General features: G+C 41.5%; 3 protein-coding genes across 3 annotated transcripts; all 3 read right to left on the minus strand.

The window, feature by feature from the left end:
• Positions 1-326: 326 nt before the first annotated feature.
• Positions 327-6,176, minus strand: hepacama (hepatic and glial cell adhesion molecule a). Its single transcript, XM_076099842.1, has 7 exons — positions 6,080-6,176; positions 3,583-3,930; positions 3,032-3,313; positions 1,695-1,785; positions 1,355-1,422; positions 1,112-1,182; positions 327-695 (listed from the first exon to the last, which is right to left on the minus strand). Exons 1-7 carry the CDS (start codon positions 6,174-6,176, stop codon positions 327-329), a joined length of 1,326 nt encoding a protein of 441 aa, XP_075955957.1.
• Positions 6,177-9,419: 3,243 nt separating this feature from the next.
• On the minus strand, positions 9,420-18,215 carry nrgnb (neurogranin (protein kinase C substrate, RC3) b). Its single transcript, XM_076100584.1, has 6 exons — positions 18,062-18,215; positions 17,898-17,974; positions 17,748-17,791; positions 15,768-17,385; positions 11,725-11,880; positions 9,420-10,286 (listed from the first exon to the last, which is right to left on the minus strand). Exons 1-6 carry the CDS (start codon positions 18,213-18,215, stop codon positions 10,263-10,265), a joined length of 2,073 nt encoding a protein of 690 aa, XP_075956699.1. The 3' UTR covers positions 9,420-10,262.
• A 381-nt stretch (positions 18,216-18,596) lies between these two features.
• On the minus strand, positions 18,597-22,751 carry LOC142959551 (uncharacterized). Its single transcript, XM_076100872.1, has 9 exons — positions 21,650-22,751; positions 21,474-21,518; positions 21,303-21,338; positions 20,190-20,306; positions 20,068-20,092; positions 19,905-19,945; positions 19,775-19,819; positions 19,546-19,658; positions 18,597-18,927 (listed from the first exon to the last, which is right to left on the minus strand). The coding sequence occupies exons 1-9, from the start codon at positions 21,939-21,941 to the stop codon at positions 18,796-18,798; spliced, it is 846 nt and encodes a 281-aa protein (XP_075956987.1). The 5' UTR covers positions 21,942-22,751; the 3' UTR covers positions 18,597-18,795.
• Positions 22,752-23,404: the final 653 nt, after the last annotated feature.

Below are 23,404 nucleotides of genomic sequence, written 5' to 3' on the forward strand. Positions count from 1 at the left end.
TTCATCAAGAAACAAAATATATACCAGAGCTGGATTTCTTTTTACTGTCAGAGCATTCTATACATGATATACTAATATGCCGGTGGACAGAATATACTTTTTTTTCTTGTGACAGGATATTATCAAAAGACTACAGAAATAGAGCCATAGAGAAATAGATGATCAATAATGGCATATGAAGTCAAAGAGTTAGCTGAAAGTGAACTTATCTCTTATCCTATACTGCATCAAATCCATTATCCTGGTGGCACGGTGCAGCAGAGGATCAACAAACTACACATATACTTTACACATCACAGTGTGAAAACATACACCCAAAGCAGCTGTCACTGCTGTGATAGACAGTGAGTCTGATCACAAGGGTCTGGACACTCGGCCTCTACAGGCAGGTGGCTGCTTGGGATGCCTACTGGTGGACGGACTTTTCTTATCGGGCTGAAACTTCGTGGAGATGAACCAGGGGAGTGAGCAGGTGAGCGGACAGGGCGTAGCGGAGGACCCGGAAGGGGTTGTGGGAGAGGCTGTGCCAGTGGAGAGGGGCTGCGGGGGTATCTGCGTGGGGCAGACCAGACGGGCCGCTCAGTTCTGTTGGAGGAGGAAGGACTAGGAAGGACTGGAGCATACATAGCAGGGATACTCATTTCTGATTGGACGGCCGCATTGCTCGTACAGTCTTCCAAACGCTCCAGAGTCTCCTGAAAGAAGATGAAGAAGAGTTACAATGCCCATCAGCTGTGATTATCATTTTAATGAAGCCATAATTTGTAAATCAACTGACGGGTGGCAATGTTGGTCTGTCTGTCGATTCAACAGGTCCATAAAAATCCTGAAATATCAACGAATTGATCAATTGCCATGCAACTTTGTACACAGACATTCATAGCCCAAGGAGAATGAATCATAATGACTTTGGTAATATCCTGACTTTACCTCTAGCACCACCGGCAGCCAGCATGTTGACATTTCTGGCATTTAGCTCGAAGAACCGCTGTGCGTAAGTACAGCCTTACAGAGCCGCTAGCATGGCTGTAGACTCTTGTTTCATTGTAAGGCTGTCAATGACATAACAGATTCTGTATGGCTTTCTTTTTTAAATAAAAGAGTGACTTACATCTTCGTTGAGAACATAAAGAGGCATGGGACTCCTTCGACCAAGTGTAGTTGCTTTGGGAACAACATCAACTGCAAAACATTGTATATGTATTTTAGTATTGACATTCTGCCAACAAGCTAACTTCCTACTGTGTAAAATCATTGTGTCATCGTGAGTTTTAAAGGTGAGTTACCATATAATAACAAATCTAAAGGTGTTTTACACATTTAAAGGAGATGATTAAATGTATTTGTTGCTCACCATCATGGCCATTTTCACTCTGCTCCAAATAGATGGGAGCTCTTTGGGGGACAGGTCGATGCTTCTTTCTACAGCAGGAAAAAAACCACATACAATCCTTGCTGCTAAATGGCAGTTACAAGCTACAGGTCGATGTGCTTATTACTTTTTCACAAAATGTTTAGAATGTAATGAAACTGTTGAGCTGTACTTGAGATTCTAGGCACACCCTCAAGTTCAATATCAAAGCCAATGAGAGAGAGAGAGAGAGAGAGAGAGAGAGAGAGAGAGAGAGAGGAAGAAAGAGAGGGGGAGAGAGAGAAGAGGGGAAAGAGGGCCAAGAAGAAAAAGGAGCTCTCACTTGGATGGTTTCCAACAAGCGCACACTGTCACCAGGGTGATTAGGAGGAATATGCCCCCGGTGGACAGGATGATGTATAGTGAGCTCCGTCCTAAACCAGAGTGATATACAGAAGTAGACAAGGACACAAAGAAAGAAAAGATGGAGAGGTTTCTGTCAACAAAAGCAGGACAATGCAGTTTTGCTTTCACTGAACCACTACCACCTGTACCTTTACTTCACATATAACTTCAAAGCTTTATCTGCTTTACAAATGTGTTGTATGCAAAACCTCAGTCAGTCTATTGCTATTTTCTCGTTTTTTTACATTGCTTGCCAAGTCGTTTGAGTGTGCTGGCATGAATAAGGGGCAGTGAAGTAGCACATTAGGGCAGTCACTTTGAGAGTTTAAGCAGTGCTGCTATGCACGCAGAGGGAATAGAAAAGAGTGTGAGGGCTTGTCGCTGTCTCTTCATGCAACACATAGTACAACAATAATGAAGTCAGGATTACTGAGGTCCACTGAGGCAAAGCGTTCTCCCCACCTGCCTTCTTCTTCTGCTCCCTTTTCGTTAATAACTGTCCATTCATTGGATTAGACGGCCTCTCCCTCTCTCTCAGCCTGACATGTGGCCCTATGCTGGCGCCCAGTAACAACCGCTCTGGGCCAACTCTGCTGCACTCAAAGCCTGGATTTGCACTTGTTGTAAACAGCATTGTTAGCGAGACAGGCATGCATGTGTACGGGTCAGCATGAGATGGTAATTGCCCCTGTCAGCAACTGAAAAATTGATGGCTGTTGAACAATGAGCTAAATACAGTGTTTTCATATAGGTTGGTATTTAGTAGAGCTAGAAATATAAGTACACAGTACTTGTATGAGTATTTCTATTTTCACTCCACTGCATTTATCTGACTGCTTTAGTTACTAGTTAGTTTGCAGATTTTTCATACAATCATTTTATATCACAAACATATTATCACCTCATTAACAATTATTCATTCTTATAGATTCAACTTTGTGTTAAAACGTTGAAATACCAGCTACAACATTAAAAGGCTGCTTACACATTGTTGCATAAGCAACAATAATACAATATCATGATAATAACACTGACAAAGTCACTCTGCATCTAATTTTACACTTAAATTATTTTGCTGATAATAAGTTTGTACTTTTACTTAAGTACAATTTTGAAAGCAGAACTTTTACTTGTTATCTTTACTAAAGTAAAGGATTGGAATTATTTTTTCCACCTCTGCTAGAAAACCCATCCGATGTCACTTTACCGTCATCTCTTCATCTCTGATGTAAACTTGTAAAACTTGAGATCCTACCGGTGTAACATGCCACCTACTGTAGACAGTGAGCTTGACAGGCATGCTCTTCATGCTGCTGATGAGGTTCTCCACTGTGCAGGCGTAAATGTCATCGTCTGAGATCACAACGCGTGAGATGGTCAGCACCTTTTGGTCAAGTGAAAGCTGCAGACGTGTGTCATTGGTCAGCACCTGGCCTCCCTTCAGCCAACCGTAGATGGGCTTTGTGCCGTTATCGTGGGAACAGTGGAGGTTAAAGTGCTCGCTGTACTCCAGGACAGACGAGGCCATCATCTGGATGTAAGGTTTGGACACGGGGACTGAGGAGAGGGTGACAGGACAAAGACACAGCAGGGCTTGGGATTGAATATTCAAAGACATGAGAGAGTGGTTGACCTCTAGCTATACAGCATCATGATACGATGAATCCTAAAAAGAACACTAACACTGTGAATCACTCTGTATCGTGATCGGAATAACTAAACTCCTGTATTGCAATTACACTCTCTAGGGCAAGATAACGTTGATATTGCATTGATATTCTCATAAGCTCACAACTCGTCTTTAAAAGGAAGGTCATTCTGCATACCATCCACAGTGAGCTCAATGTAGCGCTCTCCAGTGAAGGTGTCATCTGTGATGGAGATCTCGACTTCGTACGCCCCTTCGTCGGACAGCTGCAGGTTGTGAAGTAGCAGCGACCCATTCTCAAACACCAGGATACGGTTGCGGTACTCTGGCCTCAGGTTCCCTATGATGTCTGTTCCTATGGACTGCACAACAGTGATAGGTTTCTCTTTGTCCCTTTTTAGCTGCCACTTAATCACAGGCTTGTCCAAGCTGCTGCTGGAGTAGCTGACTGACAAGAGGGCCTCTCTGCCCACCGTGCCCCTCACCACCTGGGTTTGGCTGGTCACATTCACCCCTGACACCTCACCTGGACAAAAAGGCAAAGAGACGGTAGTGAGGTCTTGAAATGAGAAGAAATAAGGGGTTGTTTGGGGACACAGAGCACCAGCGAGCAAAGATCAGACAAATCACTAGAGTTAAACAGCAGAGGACACACTAATTACTGCTATTACTACAAGAGCAGCCATAAATGAATCCGAACAGCAAAGAAGCATGGATACAATGACCCTGTACAATAACAAAGAACATTTACGCAGTGTAAGTACAACATTAAGGAACTTAACTCCTAATTTTTAGACTTAATAGCTTCCACCACTGTTGTATTACAGAATGTATTAAAGTCTGTACTTTTTACTGATGTTACAAGTAAATCTTATTTTATTGTTAATTGCTGATTTACTTTACTGGTCATTTTTTGACAAAATCATCACACTCACGACACAATGCAAAGATGCAAGAGGATCTAAAACATACAGTGTGGAAAACTCTGCACACCGAGGTCCAATGTAAGCATCACATTTTTAAATCTAATTTTAAATGAACACTTGCTTTCAACCTGCATTGAAATGAAAAAAAGAAGAGTCATAGTAACAGTCCACTGAAACACTGCTTTTTCAGGAATTTTTCCACCACTGCTGAAAACGTAATATTAAATATCACTTTCTATGTAGAATCCACTTTTTAACCATTTTTACATTCCATGCTACTGCTTTGAATGGTTTATTAGGTGTCATTAGGTGAACACTTTTCTCTACAAACTATTTGAATGAAACAACTTATTTCATGGGTATTACATCCATAACTGCAAAAAGTACTTGATGGATGTAAGCAACAAAACATTTAATACAATTCAGACTTTGTGTATACCATGATGCTGTAACAAAGGGCCATCATTCTTTAGACCTTTGGCCAAAATGTTTTCTTCTTGGTTGCAGACTTGAATGTGCACACACGTTGCTTTTCACTAATCACTGATCTGTTTCCCAGAAACTCCCCCCAGGAATTCCTCACGACCCCTGATAGTGAACAACTAATACTCTAATTTTGATTTGTGTTCCCCAATTATCCTCCACCTCCCATAGGGGTACAGGGATAAGGTATTACAGTGTGAGCCACATTTCATCTTTTATAAAAGAGCACTGTCTTGGAAACCAAGCTCTGCAAAGCTATTATGTTCGCAGCGGAGGTTCCTATAACTCAGCTGTGGCCGGACACACGGAGGTCTAAACATTGGCTGCGGGCCTGCGAGGGGCATCCCACTGTTAGGCCCCAGTGATGGAAAGATCAACCTAGAAGAGAGGGAGGAGACAGAGAGTCTGCACTGTTCACTATTCTTCGCAGTGAGGCAGTTAGCAGGGCATCGCCTCATTGCCGTGGTAACCATTTGGTCTGCCTGACAGGGGTTGTCAAGGCGATAAGACAAAGGGCACGATTGTTGGAACTAGTTTCCTCCGTTGAAAAGAGCGAGAGAGCGCCAGAGAGGGAGAGAAAGAGAGTGAGTCTTTGTCACTGGTGAAGTTGGAGATAGACACTGGATCCAGTGATTCTACCAAAACTGACCTGGTTGGGTAAACTGTGTACATGGTACGGTCTTTAAATTAAATCACCACATTTTTAAACCTAAATCACCACATGCTAAACTTCTGCCATCGCTTCACCCCTCAAACGGACTCCTCCAACGCTTCCCACACTCAAAAGAAGCCGACCCATGCCCTATCCACTAGCGCTGCACAAAACGTGATATCATCACACTTAACCTACACGTCCCCTTCTTACACAGCTACAATGGACACTCCAGGCTCCTTTGAGCTCGGGATGGGGGCCCGATAGCGAGCACCACCCATGAACAAATCCATTGTGTTGCCAATCCGTGGAACACAAGGACAAGAAAAAAATAATTGTGACTAACTTAACCTGGATTAACTTCACTTCAAATAAAGCAAGCATTTGTGTTTTGATCTTGACACAATGAAAGTAACCAAAAGACTGTAAAATAGGACAATTCTAAAAGAATTTCATTGAAATCATAATTACTGAGCCCAGTCAGGTTTTTCTTTCAGAATATAACAAGTTGATTTAAATGCATTTGATTTGTTATCATCTGAAAGACAGCGGAGTGCCAGAGAGATTTTTTTACCCTCTAATCTCTGGACAGCCTAACAAATGTTTGAGCTTACCTGTGAAGAGAAGGAGGAGGAGGCCAACGAGCGTCAGTAGCGGAGGAATGTCAGTAAAACTGTCGCCTGTAGAGGAGGTCTTCCTCTCCACCTTCATCTTGTGTCCTGGGCAGAGTCTTTCTCCCACTTAGTGAGCATAGTTTATCCACCCTGGGCACGTCTCTGAGGCTCAACACTCTATCCACTGCCTGCCTGCCTGCCTGCCTGCCTGCCTGCAACGCTGGCCTCTGCCTGGTCCCACTGAGCCCCACTCTCCTCACAGCACCCCAGTCACAGCCAACAACAGCCAACTGTGTGTGTGTGTGTGTGTGTGTGTGTGTGTGTGTGTGTTTGTGTGAGACAGAGACATCGTGTAGATAAACTCCTCTCTTCTACTCCACGCTGCCCTTTCAGAAAGGAGCTCAACAGAAATAGTGTTTGCTTTTTTATGCAGTTATTTATCTTTTATTTTTCTAAAGCTTCGTGTAACAAAATAAGTGTTTTTTTTTTTATTACATAGTAAGTCAACCATTAAGGGGTTAAATTCAATATTGAGTTCAGCTACTTTGCAAGAATTCCTGCTGGGGAGAACTACTGTACTTCAGCTCTAAGAGGAGCCCACTTAAAGCTCTGAAATGTCTGAGTTTGAAAAACAACCCACTTCCCCCCTCTTTGGCCCACTTTTGTCACATTGTGTAAACTCCTGTCTGGACTGGAGCCTCACAATAAACTCACGATTTGTCAGTGGGCAACCAACCCTGCAGTTGACCCACACACAAGCACACACAGCCTTGAAGCATTTTGCTGATAGTTGCTACAGTGCCTGTCAGGTGTAGGATCCATAGTGCTGGAGGTGAGAGCTACATAATAATGAAAAGGAGAAATAAAGGAAACCAATGAAAAGATGTTTTTGTTTCTACTTTGTCCTCTAGGTGGTACAAGTGCTACATTCAGCCAGCGAACTGAAGGAGGCAATGCTTTCAGAAAAACTGCCATCAACGGTGTCGGCCATGTTTTGACATCAAAGTTATGGCATGCAATACATCAGGTGCTTTATGACAATGGAAAACAGCTTCTCAGTACAAGTCAAAATTGGTTTGAATTAACTCCGGACCACCAATCTAACTTCTAGTTCTAATTTATTGTAAACTGGAGTGTTGCCTTCAGACATGATGTCATGTAAAAAAATCCCCCACAGTCATTTTCCACAGTTTTTTGGAGATTAAGGCTTACATGCATTGTTGACTTAATTGCATAATAAATCATCTCTCCCACCTAAGGAAAGCAGTCTTTTGTCTAGAGTTTGCTTTTCTTTTGTATTTAGTTTGACAACAAAGGGAGGTTTTATGCAGAGGAGGAAGCATGGTAGAGAGAAAGCTGCAGGAATGTGGGAACAGATGCTGTTCACCACCACTCTCCCAAGCCTCAGACTTCTGTGTAGTGGGCCATCAAAGCCGAACCTCTCCCCTCCACCTCTGCCCTCGGTAAGAGCAGCACCTCCCTCTTCCTCTCATCTTCTAACACACTTTAAATCAAGGAGGACTCTTTCCGCTCAATACAGAGAGCGCGAGCACAGAAGGGGCCTGTTTGTCTCAGGGAGTTTGGGTGCTCGTGTTACGACAGAAACCATTCGCCATCACGTTTAGTCCAACAAGACTGATGTCACCCTGTGTGACTCAGACATAGAGATTTGACAAAATGTATCTTTACAATGTGAAGCACCATAATATCACATCTTTTGACCGTGACTTCTAATTGGTGGTAATACATCAGTTTATGCAGCTGTGGCATTAACGCTCTCTCATTACCGTTAAGTTGTGTAACCTATTGGTATTAATGTGTCTCTTAAGATGGCGATGCCAGTCGCATAACCCCTGGAAAGCAGCGCCCCCTGCTGTTTGCCGTGGCTTATTCGTCTCTAATTATCACCCAGGGGACCAGAAAGATCTTTTCTCTCTGACAAGCTGCCTGAGAAAGAGCACAAACCAACCAAGCAGATCTTTCCCATGATCTACTCTTAAAATAGTCCATGTACAGCTTAACACGCTGTAAATGGGACAGAACTATTATTATTATCTGCTTCACCGTGGCAAGTTTAAGGCTATACCATGTGCTTTACAAACTCACACTCGCTTCACATGACTCACATGAGGATCCATTAAGACCCTGACCAAGTATAGGATTTTCATGTATTTCTTTCTGGATACCTGTCTTCGCCTTCACCCTCAGAATTCAATTTAAAGCACAAAGTGGGTGTTGCGCTATGTTTGGAGGTGTGCACATTATTGATTGTTCACCCCCCAGTCATTAAAGAGACAGGAGAACGTGGCCATGGCACCTCTGGGACTGAGTAGGAGAAAAGAGAGAATCGGTCTGTGTAAAACCCATAGAGGATGTTTACGAGAGCATGGCGGAAGAGGAATGTCAGGCTGAGAAGGAAGTGGCTTTGCAAACCCACTGAGAGAGGGACTCATGCTAGTTGTCGACAGCTTGTGACACAATCAACAACGCCTGTGTTTGTGTCTGTGTGTGTTTGTGCACGAGAGAGCTTATGAGTGACTTGAGTGGGATCTGCATACTAAAGTATGGGTTGTGCTTTTCCTGTGTGAGAATGCATGTGCAGTTTGAGTTTCTGCTGAGTGCTGTATGGCTCAGATGTGTGTAGGTGGGCTGAGTGGGAGCACTGGGTGACTGAAGATGCTCTTGTCTGTTTCTCATCAAGTGAGCAAGACTGCCTGGCCAAATGAAGCAAACGTGTTGTTTTTTTGTGATTTAATAACAGCCTTATTGCAATAAAGGTAGACCGAAATATTGCAAAAACACCGAACAGTTGCACACATCACTCAGTGGTGTAGCTGTTTACAACAATGCACTTGTTGATAGGATGGAAACATTTTATATCTTAATTCATCCAAGCTCTGCAACGACAAACAATCTAATTATTTAAATGGCTCTGTCTAATAGCTATTATTGTCAGTAAAAAAAACGAATTAATTTGTCTAGTGTAATTGACAGTTGTATAATGAGAAATGCAGTTTTATGTTGTGAATTATTCACAAGATTCCTTGTGCTAGAGAGCCAAACATGAGACAAAACATTAGTTCTGCTTCATGGAAACTGCTCTCTCCAATTAGCAGCGCTGCTTATGTTGCAGTGACAAATGAAAAGTGAGACGCTTTGGCTGCTGTAATGAACACAAATCTCAACTTTACAGTTGAAGAATAGAGATGGAGGTGACATGTTACATAAAAGGTACTGTTTCAAACAAATACAGAACCTGCATTAATGAAGTTTAAAACAGACATTTCATCGTATATTTAAGGTGGATTTATTTGTGCAATGACATGACTCCACAGCAAAGTTCAGCAAGGTACTATTAAATTAGTTTTAAAGACCGACGGCTCGTCAGACTTTGATATGGGAATTTCACACAGTCAAAAGAGCATATGAAGCAATGTCTCGTAAAGTAAAGCTATACCAAATGCGTCTGGAAAAAAAGTGTAATTACTGCATGCTTACTGTTCTGGAAGATCAGATTTATAGAAAATGCTTGAACAGGTGAAAGGAGAACCTTCTTATCCTTAGAAAAAGAAAATCAAAGCAACTGCAATCTGAATAACGCAACTTAGAATAAATGGAACATACATAGCAACTTCTCTTTTGATGTTTTAATCATTTTCGTAAGCACGTCAAATAGGTAAACGATAGTCAAGATACAAGCACATTGTAAACAATCCAAAACAACAAATAATTTAAGCCACTAAATACGCAAAGTCTAATTCTGATGCATACAAGGTTTATACACAGATGGTACGAAGTGATCCATCCAAAAAGAGGAAATTCATTTTCACATTCACAGATCATCATCTAAAAACTAGCACACTACCAGAAGTTTCACAAGTACATGCAGTGAGTTGCACATTCTGGGTCAAAGACATCCGTACTGATGAGACTGCTGAAGAAGCAGAGAAGGAGTGTTAAAGTTCACAAAATTCACACAACACACCCTCAAAACTGTCGGTTCATTTTCTACTGCTAATGTGTGTTGAAAAAGAAGATGACTTCGGGGGTAAAAAGGTGTGCCTGAAAGCCAGCCCAGCCGGCTTACGCCAGCCATCCGTCGCTCTACCTTGCTTCGCCTCTTTCTCTTCATCCAGGTCAGAACAGGGGCGTCACTGCTCTGGCACGGATGTGTCGTCTCTCTCTACTGCCCCCGATCCTCCTGTCTCTAAAAACAGAAACAGGCAAGGCGCAGTTAAACAGTGCGTAGCCTGGAAAGAACAGTTTCTGTGTACGCTCTTATCGTCAGGGTTAGAGACTCCAGTGCATAGCCACAAACTGTAAGGTTGTGGGTGGATCTAATATAAAAAACACACTTGAAGAAAACTTTATATTGAGTTGCTACTTAAGGAAAATGAATTCTCAAAGGAGATGAAACTGACCTTTTAAAGTATTTTGCAATGCTGACATGACCTAAGCTCAAAAAACCCAATTATGTTGAGAAAAAAGGGTTCTCCCCCAACGGGAGGGAATGCATGGTACCAGTCTGACAGGTCCATTCATTTTGCTTGGCTCCCTGAAGCATATACTGTACCTAATGCACCTGGAGCTATAAATACATCTCCTACAAAGGATGCAAGGCAGCCAACAACTGGGTTAGGGAGAATCACTGACGAGCATTCCTTGTGTCAGCCACATCCCCAAAGAAAATGCTGCTTTGTCTTAGAGCAAAAGGTGAACGTTTGAGGGCTGGGGAACTAAAGCTCTGCCTACTTCTCAAAAGAAACTATCTAGTGAACCTGTTCCTTTTCTCCTTCTCAGAGGAAAAAATAAAACATAAAATCGAATCAAAGTGCAACTTTTGCTTGTGTGGAAACAGTAGACGCCCTCGGGGGAAAACAGCAAATCATTTTTGGACTAAAAACTGAATTCTGAAACCATGTTCTTGTTCACAGTTGCATAAAATACAAACTAGGAAAACATGTTTACCATCGACAGAATGTAACTTTCCAGGTCAACTGAACTCTGACAAGCGTCTTTTTTCTCTAGCGATTTAACAGCACACGCACAAGCAGATCCATTAACCGGATAACTAATTGAAAGATTCAATCGTCTGCTCCTGGAGAACCTATGTGGTAAGTAAATGAGTCACACACTTATGTATCGCATTAATCACACGTAGGATAACCCATAAGGGGCTCTAATGGCTGTGTTTGATTATTTATAGCTTTTAAGTGGTTTCTTCTCCAGTGTGTATGATGGTTCATTATTTAATGTTCTTGCGTGATGCGTTTGTCTCTGAGAAAAGCTTATAGTCACAACATTTTTCCCCTAACATTAAAATGGGAAACCTGAAGAGGTCTAATGCTCAACCAACAACATGCAGAACATACTATGCTATCCTATTTTGCTTATATAGATGATCTTAAATTGTTTTAACTCTAACTCTGTTTATAGTCAAACAAGCAACTTATGCTCTCCCTTACTTACCTTTCGTCACCTACTGTAGTTACAGCTCCTGATGCGAGCCTCTGTTATCGTCCTTACAGTCACTAGCCATAATGCCCTCTTTCACGACATTATGTGACCTAGTCTGATCCCATGGTTCTACCCCACTGACCTGTGTCCCCCTTGCTGCTGTTGAGCACATCCCCAGCGCTGCTCACCTCCTCCGCTTCCGCTTTGTCCTCCGGCTTCATCTTCTTACGGGTCATGTGCCCACGGAAACCGGCCTGGATCTTTGCAGCAGCCCTGTTGGCCTCGGGGTCATCCAGGGGGATGTCCATGATGTCCTCCTCCTCCTGGGGCCGGCTGCACTCGTCCTGCAGAGAGGACCAGAAAGTAGTAGTCTGTCACAGCAGGGTGGCATATTACATGATCATATGAGGTTTTGTTTTTTTCTGGAACATTGGTGGAAGAATATATCGCTCAACAGATTGCGATACCGTGTTATGTTAACTGTATACACTGCAGCACTGTCTTTTAGACAGTGAAGGGATGTGTGCTTGTTGCCAAGTGCCTCACCCTATTACATGACTTCAACAGGGCTCTCGGGAGGTCACTAACCCACATTGCCTCTCTCCCTTTCTCCCCTTGTCATATAATAAATTGATGTTTGAGTCAGCCTATTTCGTAATGAATCATTATCTGCTGTCTTTGTCTACAGTCAATCATTATAAGATCATTGATCATTGTGTGTCACACAAAATAATGCAATTTGTAAATAGTAAAAAACAAGACTGGTGGAAATGATAGCTTCATTTTTACGAGTTACTTAATGCTAATACTTCTTATTTGCCGAAAAAGGATGAGCCAGCGAAAATGCTGCTGTAGTCAACACCAGCAGCTCACTCAGCGACTGAAAGGACAGCATCCAATGTCCTAAAGGAAACATGAGGTGGGCGGAAGAGAAATTCTGGCTTGTCATAAAGTGTCAGCGAAATAGCGCCAAGGCTGTTGACAAGTTATGCAAACACCAATTCAAATTCTATGGCGAACACATTTCAGTTACACACCATGCTTTGCTATTAGAAACAGATTGGCATTTCACACAAAGGCAACCCACAGAAGGAGCCTACTGTCATCCCACTGCCTGCAGTGCATCACGTCTCCAGTGAAACCCCTCCAGTGTAGGAGTTTGACCACCCACCTGTTCAGCCAGCATTCATTAGCCTCTCTGTCTGACTGCTCACTGAGCAGCCAGAATCCAGCTTTTGTGCAGCAGCAGCAGAAATGCAGGTTTGCTGCACTGCATTTTGCTGGCTACACACCTCGTCGGGGGTCTTATCATTTTTTATCTCCTCAGGGTCCTTAGGGTCCTGACACAAACTGATTTGAAATATTCTGAGGCGAATCTCATGTAATATTATCCACTTATGATGATAAAAGTTTGGAAACTGTTTAAAATACAACTTTATGTGGTCAAATCTGTGAAAAACTTAAAAACACAATTATTCAAATGGTGAACATAACATATTTGAAAGAAGAAAAATAAACACACATGGCAGTATGCCGTTAAAGGGCAAACAAACGCTCGTAAATACAATCAGCAACTAAACTGCAGTACCCAATTAACCAAACTGATTAGTGGTTTAAAAAAAAAGGATCATCATAAAGTTAATCTGAAGCTTCTACTTACATTGTGACAGTCCATGTCTTACTCTCAGAGATGATTTCAGTCTTCAGGTGAGTTGACCTAAGTATGACTTGTATGCTTCGATTTCTATGTGGACCAAGCAAAGCTCTCTTTAAAGAGTCTCCGGTATAATACAGATGCCTCACTGGCTCTTACTAACAATCACTGTATATGTTCAGTAACACCCGCTCACGCACAGAGTGAGAGAGAGACATACAGTCAGAGAGAGAGGAAAGAGAGAAAGAGGGAGGGAGGGAAAGAGAGACCTCCTACAAACATGACAGCATGTGTTCCATCTTTTCAGTCCCATTAAGGCTGCTGACCTACCGCGCTCACGATAACATTCACCGAGCACAGCCGGAAGTAACTGAAACTAAATATGTAGACTATTTCATTGATTTAAAGTTCGACAGTTTTGACACAAGTGAAACTGATGAGTTACACAGTCTGTCAGATATGAATTGTGAAACCACAAAGTGACGACCACATGCACTGAGCATCTTAAAAATTCACAAGTTTCAGTGTTACGACAACAAACTCCACAAACAAAAACAGATGACGGACATAGAAATACTATGTAAAAGCCAGATGGTCATAAAACAACGATTGCTGACTTTCAAATTCTACTAATAACGTGAAAATAAAACAGTGTAAGCATCTTGGGCTGTTTTACACTAGGAGGTGTTATACATTTATTAGAGGCAGAGTGAGCTAACAATCCTCTCCATCCCTCTGATCCCAGCTGGTATGGCCGCCCACACTCTTCTGCCAGCCTCAGAGACAAGACGGAGAGAGAGAGAGAGCGAGAAACAGAAAACATCCATTTATCTGAATTATATATCTGACACACAACGCTCTCCTGCTGGTTTACTAACCAGTCATACAATATGCTAAGTTATCCTCACACCTAATTTCACAAAGCTGACATGCTTTATAGATCAATACACTGTTAATTTGAGGGAACGATGACTGAAATGTACTGTCATCAATCATGGTAGGATATAATAATGAATATATCTAACACGCTATTTATTGTCCTATGCTGAGAGTACAGGAACAATAGAAGAGACAAGACAAGACAAGGCATCCGACATACTGCAGCTTGGTGACTGTTAGGATGGATGGATGGATGGATAGATAGATATACAGATAGATAGATAGATATACAGATAGATAGATAGATAGATAGATAGATATATAGATAGATAGATAGATGGATGGATGGATGGATGGATGGATGGATGGATGGATGGATGGATGGATGGATGGATGGATGGATATATAGATAGATAGATAGATAGATAGAGAGATAGATAGATAGATAGATAGATAGATAGATAGATAGATAGATAGATAGATAGATAGATGGATGGATGGATGGATGGATGGATGGATGGATGGATGGATGGATAGATAGATAGATAGATAGATAGATAGATAGATAGATAGAGAGAGAGATAGATAGATAGATAGATAGATAGATAGATAGATAGATAGATGGATGGATGGATGGATGGATGGATGGATGGATGGATGGATGGATAGATAGATAGATAGACAGATAGACGGATAGATGGATAGATAGATAGATAGATACTTTATGGCCTATATATTGTACAGTTTTGTGGTAGCTTTCTTTCAGAAATAACTTGTGCCACTAAGCAGGCGTATAAAAGAACAGCACTCTACTGTATGCAAAAATACAGAAAGTGCTGTTTCACTGTTTAATCACTCATTAAAAAAAAAAAAAAACTGCCATTAAAGGTAGATTACTGAGATGGTGCCTAGCAACTATCAGCATCACCATCTCCTATTAATTCCATGATGACACAAAGAGCGAGCCGGATGGTGAGGGGTTACCATGGTAACATCCTTAGTACCCCCCCCCGTGTGTTTGGAGCCTCGTTGGTCCAGACAAACCCGACAGGGCTAATTGTGACGGCAGTAAACGTGTTGAGAGGCGTTAATTCATCAGACAAATCGTCCAGTCTGTCTTTTATGATGATAGATTACTGAATCAACTTTCAATCTGTGGAGGCTGTAGTGGCTCCCAGGAGGAGAGCGGATCTGGCACTAACAAAGCAACACTATACAGTTTGATGAGCATGCGGCACAGCAAAGGCCTCAAACAGCTTATGGTGCATTTAGACACTGAAACTACAATGTCTGCACTGCATTTCGATGTCTATGACTCTATGGTGTTTATTAGAGCAACCACTTGTCAAAAACTATTTTTGGGGATATTTTCAATCACCTACCCCTAGAGAGTCCAAGGGGAATAAACTGAGGGCCACTGTTGATCAGACTCGTCCTTGAAGGATTTATTTATAAAGGCTACCTGAGACAGAAATGGAGTCTGAAACTGTATGCACATTTATTCTCAGCCCGCTGATACAAGTAGTGGAGATGTGGTGAGTTGCAACAGCCTCTATTAAACTCAAATGGTAAACTATCAGGGCTATGTTTTAATGACAAAAATGTTCATCTATAATGTTAAGGCATGTAAGAATGTGTGAAATATGATGCATCACTGGTGCATATATTCCGTATTGAGAAGAAGAATCAAATCTTTACCTTGTCACCACTCTTGCCTTCAGGCTCTGTGGAATCCTTTCCGAGCGGCCTCTCCTCTCCTTGGTGACTCGCAGCCGGCCGATCTGCGCTTTCCGTGAGGATGATGCTGCCCTCTTCACACATTGCATCGCTCTTCTTTTGTATTTCAGAATCAATCTGTCCTTCTTCTACAAGGTCCTCTGCTTCTGAACTTCTCTCTTTTTCTACCACTGCATCCTGTGACTCAGGTGTTCTCTGACCCTCCTCGTTCTCCTCTAGTGGAAGTTGTGCACTTGCCTCTAAAGTTTCACTCTCGGTTGCAGCCGTCGATACATTTGACCAGGTGACTTGTGGAGAATGATCCTCCACCTCACTATAACCTTCTGCATGTATGTCCCCGTTGTCTCCTCCAACCGTGTCTGTTGTCTCATCTTCTTTGTCGTCAGGGTTGTTTGACTTTGCCTCTTCTTCAGAATTCTGGTGAAATTCGCCTTCCCTCATCTTCTCATTATGTTCATTCTGATCGGTTTCATCCTCTGGGTTCTCTTCGTCTGCCTCGCTGGTGGGTTGATGTGATGAGCTGGTTTTAACACCTTTGCGCTTCTCATCATCATCATCACTATCAGTTAAATTATAATCATATGTGTTTGTGTCCACCTTCTCTTTCATTATATGAAATGCCTCATGCTGACTTTCCATTTCCCCCCCTTCAGAATGAACTGCTTTTTCAACTCCCTTCATTTCAACTTCATCTCGGTCTTGTGTGCTAGATTTATTTTGGTCTGTTGACACGACAGTAACGTCTTCCTCCTGTTGCATTTCTAATATCTCGTTCTGTAAGACCTCCACTGAGCCCTCTTCCTCTGACTGTTTCTCCTCAACCTCTTTAATCTGCTGATCCTCTGGAACATCTTCAAAGCTGATCTCAACCAAGGAATCCTCCTTTGGTATAGCATTAATGTGTAAACCACCCTTAATATGAGCTAAACTTTCATTAATTCCCCCAGGAGAAGCCTCAGTCTCTGTTGCTTCCTCCTCCTTTGCTTTTTCTACCTGATATTTTGCTTCACGTTGATTGCACTCAGGAGACAATGATGATTGTACAACAGTTTCCTCAGGTTGGGGTTTTGAGTTGTCATCATCATCTTCAGAAGTGGCTCCATCAATTAATCTTTCTGTTGCTCCAAGCTCTGTAGCACACACATCCACATCAGCTAGCCCAGAATATGGAAAGGCCTCCACATGTTCAGTTTTTTTGACTCCTTCTGAGTCTACAATCTCCTCATCTACTACTGCAGTCTCTTGTTGATCACCTTCCTCATCTTCTGCCGTTCCTAACTCCTGAGAACACACATCTACCTTTATAATCGCTCTGAATGATGACAAGTCAGTGGGCTCTAACTCAGACTGAGGCATATCATGGTCTGAAGCCGAGCTGCTATCTTTTCCATTAGCCGCCCTGTCAACATGATCAAATGTAGTTATTGTTGGGTCTTTCTCTTCCTCGGCCCCGCTCACATCATCTGGCTGTGCATCTACAGCTGGGAGCATGTTGCCTGTTTCCTCTTCTGAAATTCCCTTTTCCAGTGAAATAACGTGTTTCTCTGTCATGTCGTGTTTTTCCTCATATTCTTCTGCGCTTGCAGTTAAATCCACATCTTCAGAGACATTGGGTTGCGTAGTGGAAAGATTTAAGGTTTCTGATTCATCTTCAGTTTGGTACTCAAGTGATTTTTCTCTAAAAAAAAAAAATCATTAAAGTAATTATCATATTATTTGTATATTATTTTTTATTTTTTGCTTAAAAGATATGCAGAAAAATAAAAGATGACTTCACACAACAACTCTAGGTGTAAACCTTAAATTTATAAAGAAAACAAATATAAAACGTAATAATAATTTCTTCTTTATTTCTACTTGTTATATTCTTTCCCTTGTGTGTATCCTCTCCCTGTCCTGGTGATCCTCCTGGCTGTTGATAGCACATAAGATGAGACTCACTTGGAAATGGTCACCTCTGTTTCAGGGTCTTTTTCAGGAATAGCCTGTTGAGTAAAAACAAACAACAAAGGTGTAACGGGGAATAAACGGAGAGACCTAACAGAGGAGAGATTTATAGGTAAGATGAGAGTAGTGACTTTGAATTAGTACCCCTGCAGCCTTCAATGCATTGTTGTTATACGTGTCTTCCTGCTTAGCTGCCCACTCAGCAGGGTCCATTCCACTATCTGAGTTACAAGCAAAAAACAATCAATTGCCTGACAGCAGTTTAAATGGCATTCGTCTTAATTTACCAAATGTAACGTTGCAGTTACCCTCTCTTTGCTTGAGAAGAGCATCGAAATATTGTGCAGCATATTTAGGGATGTCTTCGGGCTGGTCTCGCAGCACTTCTCTGGCCAACCCCTCCAGGATGGGACCAAATCCTTGTGGGACCCGCAGGTGAGTGATGGAGAAAGGTACTGACATGTTCTAGCATACACTGGGACGGCAGCTTCTGAGACAGCTAGGGATAACCAGGAGAAGTCGACGTTTTTATCAGTTATTTACTTTCTTCCTGGTGGGTAATTTAGAGTAGAAGAGGGGAGAAGCTAACGTTAGCTATCGGCTAACACTGGGAACTTTCCACAGAATATAAACTTACGTTGGTAGTTTAGATTACTTTAATACTTTAGCAAGTTTTAGAAAATGTCAAAACATTAGTAATTAGTTAGACCTGGTACCTTAAATGACTCGCACTTCGTATCCACCTTTACGTATGAATGTTTTAGCTGACAACTGTTTGCTACTGTGTTTTGTTGATAGCTGTTTCTAGGTAACGGTTGTAACTACGGACACTGACAAGGCTCAAAACTTACAAGAAATAATGGCTTTATTGGATATGAATGCGGGTCCATTTTACACATAGAAGACGTACAAAACAATATGATAGGTACATACTAAACCATTGTTTAAAAAGCAGAAACATTAAGTGTATTAACATGTATATAAAAAACAAGGCGCTTGTTTTCCTTCTCTCTCTCCTCTCTTCCACCAGCAAGGACGTCAGTCAGGCGTATGTGATGACTGCATATTCAGAGTTGGTGCTCATCTTGCGGCTGACCTCTCTGGGCTGGGGGACATGCAGCCTGTCAGCTGAACGTGAGGCCTGCAGGTGAGACCTTGGTTCTTCTCCCCACCACTGAAGGAGAAGCAGAAACAAACTCATGTGACATTAGCGTGTTAGGATTAGCTAGACTGTCTCAAGACTTTAGAGGGGCCTCCCCTGGTAGGCTCTTTAATAATATTGTCATTGTTACTGAGAGAGAAAAAAAACATCTTCATCATGTGGTGTATTTAAAGGTTACAGCAACACATTTATTCCAAGCAACCACGTGTTTAATACCTAATAAATTTAATGTTTATTTATACAATTTCACCCATAAATAAACTGAAGAAGTGTTAAAATTGAGCAGACCCCACATTTCTTGTTTGGCATCCCCATGACGCTCATTATGCACAGTAGCTCCTTACTTTCCCTCGGCCTCGAGCTGTCTGTGAAACATAGCCAAGTAACTGCTCATTCATTTAGGCTAATATATTTTGGGTATTCATTCTGCCTCATTGTGATCCAATATACCACTATAATAAACCACTATAGGTGATCACCATAACACCGCATTTGCCATCTTTGGATTCATGTAGCATACTTGATCTACGGTTGAGGAGAATCAGCTGTCCTATGAATTTGGGATTCAAATTTGGGAGATAAAAGTGACAAACATATCGATTCTGAAGCCACGTTTCTCGTGTTCCTCACCTCTTTTTGATCTCCAGGAGTCAAGTATCCGACCTGAGTAAGCTCTGGTGTACTGACACCTCGGACAGTGATCATGATGTCAGCATATGGAACCTCGGTGTCACTCTCAATATCTGGGACAAATAAATGATTCATTATAAGTTATTGTCAGTCTTTGTATTGCAAACGGTGATGCTGTGACACTTGGAAAACAAGTGTGGTGATTCTGCTGACCCAGAGATCATCTTACCCGGTGTAGAAATCCTCACTCTTTCACTTTGTGTTGACAGTGACCCTGGGGAATATGACAGGAATGAATGGTAACTGGATTTGGAGATTGAAATTCTTGCATTTTATGTTTCATATTTTAAACTATTTACCCTTGACTGGTGAGGGTGCAGCGTGAGGAGGTAGTCGTGAGCTTAAATGAGAGAATATAAAGAAATGAGCAAGTAAAGAATTTAGCTAAATTATAGATTTTTAACGATTTAACAAGATTTAACAAAGATTTTCCCAAATAGTCATTCAGTCAATTGTACTCACCCTGGCCTGGTCTCAACAGGCTCCCCTGGAATGTGTGACATTATTAACACAATGTTTTTATTTAGAAATTGTTACTTTTTACAGCAAGTGTGTGAATTGATATTGAAATATTTTGTAATCACCTTTATCATTCCAGCTCCGTCTGTTGCGGCTCAGACACAGGTAAACGGCTGATGCTGCAAGCACCATGGCCACAGCAACGGTAACTGTTGCTAAAACCTTAATACCAGTAAATTCTCCTGTTAACATGGAAACAACAGTATTAACTTGGATTATATTGCATCAAAAGGGCAACTTTTACTTTTTAGTTCCACATATATAGTACTGGTCAAGTTAGCCGCCTTTGCGCGCCATTCTTTTTACAATAGATGTAAAATATTGCTTGGAAAGTTGTGCCCAACACTGTAGCAGTAGTTTCCGCAAATGTGTTGCACACGTAGGTTGCCTTGCATTCACTCTCCTGTCCAGTTCATCCCTACTCAGCTCGATGGGGTTAAAATCTGTGCTGACCGTTCCATGATTTGAAACCTATTAGCTTGTGCTTAGTTCACTCATAGCCCGGAGGTTTGTTTTGGGTCATTATCTTGCTGTAGGATGAACTCCTGACTAAGTAGGTGTAGGCCAGAGGGCATTGCATGGCGCTGTAAAATGCTGGACTATGAAGCCAGCACAAAAAGCATCACGCTTCCTCCTCCATGTTTGACAGTTGGTGTCACACACTGGGGAACAATCCTTTCGCCTATCTCCGCGGCGTAACAAAACCCTACGTGATAAACTGTAGATATCACCATCTTAGCAATGGCTTCCTTACTGCCGCTCAACCTGTCAAACCTGCAGTTGCAAATGTTCTCCTCACAGTTGGAACCGAGACTTCGTTATTTTGACCAGTGTTAAGCTGTGCTTGAAACTGTCCTGTGAGCCGCCTGTCATGCAAGCTGTTGACTCTGAGAAACATGTCTTCTGATTCTGTTGTGACTTTCTACCAGACTACTTCCTGTCAGAGTTTCCTTTAGTTTCCAAGTCGATAGAAAACTACTCACTGCCGCCTTGGCTTTCTTTGCAACTCTTCTTAAGGAAAGACCTACACTTTTAAGGTTTACATTGGTTTATCTGGCTCCTCAGCGTGACGATTACAATATATTACATTGTTCAATGCAATTGACAAATAATGCTTCAGAAGGTGTAGTAAGCTTGTATATATGTGTGTGTATATATGCTTCAAAGTCCCATCTCACCTTCAGTTGTATCTTTCGGCTTAGCAGGAAGCGATGCTGAGAAATATAGAATATATAGTATATAGTATATATAAATACAAGTAATTTGTAAAAATCATGTATAGTTACAATTGTGGACTACTTCATATCCGACATTTTAATACTTTTTTTTTTAACATAGAAGGTCCTCACCATTTTTAGTCTTTGGCGTAGCTGTCCAGTTTGGGACATGTTCAGCTTAAAAAGAAATAACAACAAATAAACTGAAATCAAATCTAGTTCCAGCTTTGTAACATTTGTTTACTTGTTGCATCTTGAAGAATTGCCAAAATCCAGATATATCTTTTATTGATTTTAATAATAATTACCTTGGAGTTGCAGTATAACAATGCGCTCTGTTTTTTGTGGAAGTTGAGGGTAATCTATAGCTACTGTGTAGCAAGTGTAGTTCTTCTTAAGATCTTCAGTAGACACATTTGATAGATGAAGGGACGTTATGCACAAGCTGCTTCTCTGCTGCTCTTTTGTCCTGTGGCAGCCAGAGTTGTCTGATGCGTGGCTCCAACAGCCACGAACAAATCCAGTGGAGCAGTTGTATGTGCAGTTTAATGTTAGAGAATGACCCAACGCTACAGCCAAGAAATCGATGGGTATCGTCATATTAACACAGCTCACAAAATCTGCAAAAAGAGAACATTGGATCTACTTTACAAAACATTGTATTACATCAAATAAAGAGCACATTTGTATAGGTGAGTGCATTATTGAATACATGCACATGTATTTAACACACTTAATTGCTAGAGTCCAGTCCAATAACAAAGAGTATATATATATTACCTTGTGCCACCCAAAAAAAGAGCAAAGTGAAGTGGACGGAGATTGTCATTGTTGTTCTGATTCCTGCCGTCTCCAAACATGCAATAATATATCTTGTGCACACCTGTGATGCTTGCACCTGCAGGAAAATGCTGAAATACCCACACATATGCAACAGGAAGTGGCATACAACAGGATTCAGAGCTGTGTAAAAGTCATAACTTTTATTTATTGCAACTCACTTCCTGCAAAGTAAAAAAAAAAAAAGACGAAATTCTCAAACATGATGATACACAAATGACACACTAACATATTTATGTAACTGCCTCTTTACTTATGTTTCAATAGTGCAAAGCATACATTTTGCACCTGGCTTGAACAAATGCACATGATATTGTGGTTTGCACATTTCTGCAGATGCACCTTTGCAGCCTACTCTCTGCTCAGAGGATGTGCCTGGCATTACTTTTTCCACTGACATGAATTCATTTATTTTCAAATCCTCACAATTTGAAGATAAAGGAGGTCTTTTGTGATAAAACGTTCAGCGTTAGCGTGTCGATTCATTTAGTTGTAATGCCAAAAATGTATCAGATTTTTCATATCTGTCCCATATTTTATTCTCTTTATAACTGTTAAATGAAACACACAGGTAACATAAATAATTGAAGTAATCCACTAACAGAGACAATATCTAGGTTAGCTTTAGCACATACTCATGAATTATGGAAGTGGAAGCTACAGTTTCAGAACATCATTGCACACCATTATCAGCTAGAGCAGTCACCTGGGACTCACATTTCACGCTCTCGTTTCACTTTCAGTGACTGAGGGCCTCTCACTTTCATGCCTTTAAACAGTCAGTCCTGTAGGCTAAGACCAAACAGTCTTGAATGAAATTATACCAAAAAAATGAACCAGTGTGGACTTGACTAGAGATTCAGTGATAATGTGCTCATGGAAAGTAATGCACCTGTTCGGTTTTTCAGCTTCATGGATTTTTCTGCTGCTGCCACAGTCTGGACACGCCTCAGGTAAGAGCAATGACAGTTCAAAGTAAAGAGCAAACAAATTGAGCTAATTTAAGAAGAAACAAAACCCTCTTGACTAGACAGTCTTTCTAATGTCTCTTCTACATCCTTCCTGACATTATGTGTGCAAGAATCATCTGAAGGGAGTGCAGACCTCTCCCTCGGTGAAGGGACAGACATCGATCAGTGTCCAGAGGGAAAATACTTCTCCCACCAGCTTTGTTTGGAGTGTCCCTCTGGTCATTTGTAAGTCATCAACCATCTTTGATTACT

This window comes from Anarhichas minor, unplaced genomic scaffold, assembly GCF_050575085.1.
Source record: "Anarhichas minor isolate MPS153535 unplaced genomic scaffold, ASM5057508v1 ptg000026l, whole genome shotgun sequence".
Taxonomy (NCBI): Eukaryota; Metazoa; Chordata; class Actinopteri; order Perciformes; family Anarhichadidae; genus Anarhichas; species Anarhichas minor.